The 7,333-nt window shown below is 49.8% G+C and overlaps 1 protein-coding gene across 2 annotated transcripts in view; it reads right to left on the bottom strand.

The window, feature by feature from the left end:
* The window catches only part of trim44 (tripartite motif containing 44), a 33,871-nt gene that overhangs the window by 17,321 nt on the left and 9,217 nt on the right, over positions 1-7,333 (bottom strand). The window contains exons 4-5 of one of the 2 annotated variants that reach the window (XM_084673340.1): positions 6,970-7,263; positions 3,445-3,467 (exon numbers count right to left, since the gene is read on the bottom strand). In XM_084673340.1, coding sequence (XP_084529466.1) covers positions 3,445-3,467; positions 6,970-7,263 — 317 coding nt within the window. The remainder of the gene's footprint in view (positions 1-3,444; positions 3,468-6,969; positions 7,264-7,333) is intronic. The other variant, XM_084673341.1, reaches the window with a different exon arrangement.

The raw sequence follows: 7,333 nt of genomic DNA, 5'->3' as shown, positions 1-7,333 counted from the left end.
TAAATGCTATGAGGAAGAAAGAGGCGGGGCTAACTGCCATGCTTCCGTCGTTTGCAAGCCATGACGTCTCTTGAGGATAAGACAACATCGCAATCGCACGGTCGTAGTTCATGTTCTCATTGGTGGGCCATATTCTCAAATTTGAGCTTTCATTTTCTCAAAGGCGGAGAAGAATACTGTTGGAAAAATTGAAGATGTAACACATTCATCCTGTATAAGAATGATTTTGTGTTCAGCATTCCTTGTGTGTAGAGAGAGGCCTACCCCCAAATCTGAACTTTGGGGAACACGAGGCATATGTAAACAAGGTGACCTGGGCTGACCACTCTCTCTTACTGGAGAGGCCATAAAAGATGTTTGGCCTTATTTGTGTTGGGTGAATCATGTGGTCAAGCTTACAGGGGTAAACATGCACGCACACACGCCTGCGCCAGGTCTATGCAAGGAGCAATGAAGAAGAGCAATGGAACATTTGCATGCCTTTGTCTCAACCAATGACTGTAAAGAGCGGTTCTGCTTAAATAGCTAGCTAGCACAACATGCTAGCAGACAAACTTGTAGTACAATGGCGTGTGATGTTTTTGTCTCCTTGTGGGCCGGCCGCAAGCAATACACTTTCTTAAACGGCTTGGTTTACACCTAGCAACATTTCAAGCCACTGGTGGACCAAAGGCAGGCTAGGGGAACTCATATTAATGTTAAATAACCTCCTAAAGTGAAATGTTCATGTCATGGGACCTTTAAGACTTAAGAATACTACTAGTGTTTTCCTTGAGAACAGGAGAAAAGGCTGACAGCACACACACTCAGCACTGGCAGGTTCATAGAGAGGCTGCAGGATGGAGATTAGATCCTGATGATAAGTACTGTTCTGATGTGTTTCTTTGGAGTCTGGCAGACACTGGCCCAGACTGGAGCTGTGGCATTTAACAAGACACATCAACGAAAAACCCCATTGTTATTTAAAATGACAAATTCAAGGTTATAGTCAGGGGAAGGGGAGGAAACTAAACTGAGGCGGCTGGAATGAGGTGGGATTGAAGTTTAAGGTAAGACTGAATCTTGGATGAGGTAGGGTTGGGGCTGGGAGTGTGTGGGGTTGGTCCTGGGACTAGGATGAGGTGGGGCTGGGTCTTGGATAGATCAGGTTTGGGGCGGAGAATAGAGGCGGGGTTAGGGCTGGGACTAGCATGAGCTGGGACTAGGATGGGGTGTGGCTGCAACTGGGATAGAGGTGATGGGGCTTGGACTAGTATAGAGATGGGGGTGGGACTAGGATCGAGGTGGGGCTGGTCCTTGGACTAGGATGGGGCGAGGCTGGAACTAGGATAGGGATGGGGCTGACAATAAGATTGGGTAGTAGAAATAGCAGAGATGCATAGCTGATTCTGTTCAGTAAGGACTTCTCAGGGCTAGATCTCATTACACTTCACCCCAAACATATCTCCCTCTGTGTCTGTAAATCAGTGTCTCCCTCTCTCATAATGTCTCTATCTCTACCTCTCTCCATATATTTCTCCCCTCTTTCCCATTTACAACTTTTAAATACATTCCATTTACAATTCTCCTTTACTCTCTCATCTACCCACCCCCATCCTCCCCCATCTCCCTCACTCAACCTGGATCCTATAACACTATATATAGCAGTAACCCCACACACCCTTCACCCCTTCCTTCACTGTTCAGCCTCCATTATGACTTCATTAGGTTTTATGCCAGCCATTACCCAGTCTTTAGCCAGCGTGCCGGGAGAAGAGAGCAGGGGGAAGGAAGCAGGAGGCTGGGATGGATTCTGCACCCACTGTGTTTTATGACTAGAGATGAAGAAAAGCCAAGATGGGGAGGGCCTGGCGGGTGAGTGCTGCATGTGTGTGTGTGTGTGTGTGTGTGTATGGGCCTGTGTCTGTGTGTGTCTGCACGTCAGTGTGGGGGTCTGTGTGTGTGTGTGCGTCTGCATGGGTGTGTACGTCTGTATGTGTGTGTCTGAGAGTGTGGGGAGGGCGTTAACCTTGACCAAGGGCAGGTTGCTCTCACCCTGGGGTCTGGAGCCAGAGCCATCTGCTCCAGTATACTGGCATCAGCATTATCTATGGCAGGCCCATCCCTAACGCCCTGAGACAGACTGGTGCCACTGTGGGGCTGGACAGGACTAGACCAGACATGTCTGGGCAGGGGAAGACAGGGCTGTGCTCGGCTGGACGGCTCTGGGGTTGGCTCCCAGATAAAACCGACTGAAACCACCGGGTGGGCCATCCTGTATGTCGCGAGATAAAGATGACCACTTCTTTTAATTAACCCGAGAATATACTGTACACACTCCATCAAATGATCCACTGCAATCAACATAGAAATGAACTTTCCCATCTCATTTTTCCTTTTAAGAAAAAATCTTTGGTGAAAGGCAATGAAGCTGACACTGTCCAGGATACAGTTTGTCAACACAAGCACACCAGCATATTTGAGTGTCTAAATATTTACCTATCTTTAAACTATAATGTGTCATTGTTATAAAAATAAAAAAGAAGTTATATTTCTCTAGTAATCTCTTTCTCAAACACAGAATGACATTTACCAAGTTGAGACATTCAGAGTCCCCAGACTTTGTGGGTTTTGTGTGTGTGTGTGTGTGTGTGTGTGTGAGTGTGTGTGAGTGTGTGGATTTAGAAGAGGAAGGCAGACTGAGATGAAGGCCCACAGACACACAGCAGGGGGTGATGAAAGGGATGTGCTCTGAATGAGTTTTACTGGATCCATACGAGAGTGAATGGAGGAGGAATATGTCACTGACGGTCTTCCACCAACCAATGGACAGACAGACAGACAAAGACAAACAGGCAAGCAGACAGACGAGAGATCAAAACAGACGGGCAGACAAGCAGGCAGTCAAAATAGATAGTGTGAGTGAGTGAGATAGTTTTTTTTTTTAAACAGACAAACAGGTAGACTGACAGGCAGACATAAATGTTCATTCTGATTTGACTGTTGCCTGAAGTACAGCAGTAACTAAACCACCATGCTCTACCTGAGGGCTGGAGTTCACCCTGATAGTCGCACACACACACACACACACACACACACACACACACACACACACTGTCCAATGAGTCCCTCCGCCCCGGGCCAGTGCCTGCATGCCCTCTTATAGGAGCAGGCAGCATGTCACCTCAGTGATTCCCGTGGCCACTGAGATGAGGGCCACTAATTGCTTGGCTGGGCCGTCGACGTGACACGCATGTGACCGGATACTAAGTTAAGATACACATTGGAGCAAGCGAGTGAGAGTAGGTGCGAGCGCAAGAGTGTACGTGTGGGTTTGTGTGGCTGTGTTTTGGTGTGTGCTCAACTGTGCTAGCTGCATGCTGATCCTCACAGCTCACTGATTGGCAGTCTGGGCTCAACTGGGAGCTATAAAAGGCCTGGGTATGAACCATGGCGGCATCTTACCTTTGCCTGGCCTCAATGTCGTTCTGGAAAACACAAACAGGAAATAGAGAGTGAGGTTAAAATACAGAGGTACACACGCATTAACTAGCATGTTTACATCTTCCGGCACACCTCCTTCAAGCTGAGTGCATCGCATTTGCTGTACTTTATCAAGAGCTACGCTATCAGGCTCTCGGTGTCTATCAATATCCCTGTCTCCCCCCCCCCACTTTTGCTGTCGGTGACAATTTCCCCTGTCACGCTCCATAGTCCTCCTGTCTATTAGCACACCAGAAACGGGTTTCCTTCACATGGGAATCCACTCCCGCGCTGTGTTCCAGAGTGTTCCAAAGTACAGAGTGACTGTCAAGGCGAAGGCAGTGTGTCTGGAGCCAGCAGAGCGACAGGCTGGCAGTGACTGCCTCGGGGGAGAGGGCCACGAGAAGATGAGAGCAGGAGGAAGAGAGGAGGAGAGACCTGACGAGGCGCCCTGCTCCCGACCGACGCTAATTAGCGCCGGCAGTAGCTTCGTTTTGGGGGAGAACAAGAGAGGAGCTGGATCAGGTGGGAGACTCTGAGGGGCACTTAGTGTCAGTCAGCAATCCCACCGGGACATTAGGCACGTCCAATCGCCCTCACTAAAGTGAACAGGGCCAGTCCTTCCAAAAGACCAGGAACTTGCATGCTCCTCTGATATTGCAGCAAAAGTAAGTGCGGTACGAGTGCTCATTATTTTGCAGCGTTCCCCTCTTCCACCCGTGGTTCTGTCAATCCGTCACTGGGAATGAAGGATATGTAAGCTCTCTAATACTGATGTTGAGACAGATTCTCAAGTTAGGCTTCTCATGAAGGTCATGAAGCAGAACCATACCACCAAAGACACTATGAGGTATCCACTCCATAAACTCAACTCTCTCACAAAACTATTACCTTGGTCCAATGACTGAACCCACTGGAGCTGCTACGTCGAACACATGCCAAGTCTTCCTCAACAGGTGAGAAGTCTTTTCTCCCTCTTGCCTTATCATTCTAATACATGTCATTCTAGAACACAGAGTGGGCTAAGAGGGTGTAATGGGTACAAAGCCCAGGATGCATTTGGGCAGCAGTAACATAATGGGGACTGACATAAGTGTGTGTGTGTGTGTGTGTGGGGGGGGGGGGTGGGGGGCGCTAAACTACATGCTACACTATGAAGCTGGAGAGTGAGAATGTTCTGTGATAAACCCAGGCTGGACTAGGGATGCAGGTAACATGGACTGTGTGTGTGTGTGTGTGTGTGTGTGTGTGTGTGTGTGTGTGTGTGTGTGTGTCGAGGGGAGTGCCGGTGACAGAGAGGCTAGCTGCTCTGGTTGTGATCCGGACAGACAGCCTCATTAGCCGGGGGGAGACTGTCTCCCTCCGCCCCCTGCTGTTCCCTCTGACCTGGGTCAGGACCGGGTCAGGACCTGGCTAGCACCGGGTCGGATCAGAGGCGAGCTAATGACAGGCTAATGAATGATCATCCGTTGTCTCGGGGCCAGGGGCTCTGGTCACTTACACATCGATGAGCCTACCGCCTCTGCTCGCTGTCCACATGCATTTCCTGATACGGGCACGGATGCACGCACACACTTCAATATGAAACGGGGTAGCGGAGCATATGAGTGGGTCAGTCTGCATGACTGTATTCTGTATGGACGGGGAGGAGGTGGAGCTGGGCTGTCATACCGATCAGTCGGTGTGTTTTGAAAGCTGTCAATAGTGTGATTATTTGTACAATTACAGATGTAAATGTGTATTTTGTGAAAGAAGTAGCACAGAAATGGGTTTTTGTGATGTGCAAGTGTGAGATTGACAGAGAAAGATAGTGTGTCTGCCACTGACAGATCAAAGATCTATGCTCGGCAATCACAAAGGACTGTGATTGGTTGGTAAACACAACAAGTGCCGGTGCGGCTGTCAACCTATCAGAGCTCTCTATTGATTCACTGACAGATCAGCCGATTACTGGGTGCTATGGGCCTCAGTGTATTACCGTAATAAATGTACACAGCAGCAGTCGGTAAGCATGATTATCATCTTTCTCTCAAAGACCAGGGTTTCAGGAACCAAGCCTTAGGACCCATGAGGGGAGTACAAGAAATGGTTTGGAGACATTCGATATAGTATTTGTTTTGGTTTCACACGGGAATGCACCAGGTCCATGGACAGCTGTGTGGAATGAGACAGAGTGTGGTACGTGAATACTCCTCACAATGCAGGACAGTTTGACTGATTTACTTGCATTAGAAAATGATGGGATTATGATTATGATAGCATGGTGGGTAGAGAGGGGGGTAGAATGTCTCTATTCACTAGAAAGTATAAGTGGGAAGGTGCGTTTCAGCCGCCGAAAATCCATTTTCTCCGGTCGCAAACTGGCTTTAGCAGCATCACTATTGTCCTAGGGGCTGCTCACTGGAATTTGTTTCTGCCCGATCCTGGAGTTGCCTCTTCATTTTCTTTTTACACCCGGTGAGAAGATTGAACCTGGCCCGCAAGTGCAGGGCCAGAACTGAAGCGGCTGGGTAATGGGATTTCACTGGGCTCCAGAAACGCTGGATCTCTCTTGAATATCCACAAGCTGTCCGCCTTTCTGTCCTCTGCAGGCAAATATACTGTATACACGCCTGCTTACATTTACTGAAAGCCCTCTCAATCTGTCCTCATCCTACCCTCTGTACACACACACAAACACACACCTTGCGCGGCGAGCATTACTCACCCGCTACTGAGTAACACCAGAGAACAAACTGGTCCACCATCAGCATTCAATTACGGCCCTAATGAACTTGGCCCACGACGGGCCCATTTCTCACCCAGAAAAGCAATCTGGAGCTGGGCTATGGCCATTACTAAAGCCCCCTGTCTCCGTGCCCCACCCGGGAGGTAGGAGTGTGTTGACTCGAGAGTGGTGCAAGTGACTAATGTCCCAGAGGAATCTTTTAATTTGGGCTGCTGTAAATAAGAAGAGACTGAGTTGAGGAGAAAGGAAGGAACGTGGAGGGGTGGGAAAAAAAACGATCGAGATACGAAGAGATGAAGAAAGAAAGCGCGAGGTCGAGTGCGATTGAGAGAGAGAGGGAGAGAGAAAAGACAGTCTAGTTGTGGGTGTGAGTGAGTGAGTGAGTGAGTGGGTGGGTTTATGCTTGGGTTGCACAGCTTGTGTACGTGCACTGTTCTCTCCTGCGCACGTGTGACAACATGTGAGCAAGGAGGAAGGTGTGTGAGAAGCTGACCTTGACCGATACTGTAGAAGGTAGAGTCAATCCAGCCGGTGTGTGTGTATACACAGGCTGGAACTGGCATGCAGCCAGAGGGTAAACATAGCTCCACTTAAGCCCCTCACCCTTCAATGGAACACATGTTGATCTTTGATTTCGGACTGAGGAGAACTGGAACACCTCCATGTCACAACCCCTCTCTTAACAAGAATAACACCTGTTCGCTCCCGCTAGCGCTATGGACGTCTTCGTGTCTATGCAGTGTGCATGTGCGTCTGAAAGGGGCAGGGGGGGGTCTCACCATGGGTCTGTGCCCGGGGCCTGGGGCTCCGGCAGGGGCCGCCGCTCCGACTCCGGCCCCAGGATGCTTCTCGGCCTGGTCGAGCTGCCCCAGCTGCTGGGTGATGCAGGCCATCTCCTCTTGCAGGCGCTCGGTGTGGACGGAGATCTCGGCAATCTTCTCGGCGGCGGCGGCCGTGAGGAAGGCCTCCTTCAGGTCCACCAGGTGCAGGGTCCTCTTCTCTTCCAGGCGCACCAGCCTGTGGAGCTCGTCAAACTGGCCGTTCACGTAGGCTTCCAGCTGGTCCGTCGACATCTAGGTTGGGGAGGGAGAGAGAAGTCGTGATGTTTTTTTTTGGGGGGGGGGGGCAACAGGAAAATATTTT

The sequence above is a fragment of the Hypomesus nipponensis genome, chromosome 14 (genome assembly GCF_054491055.1).
Source record: "Hypomesus nipponensis isolate SF chromosome 14, ASM5449105v1, whole genome shotgun sequence".
NCBI classification, from domain to species: domain Eukaryota; kingdom Metazoa; phylum Chordata; class Actinopteri; order Osmeriformes; family Osmeridae; genus Hypomesus; species Hypomesus nipponensis.
This window is presented reverse-complemented; position numbering and strand designations above follow the sequence as displayed.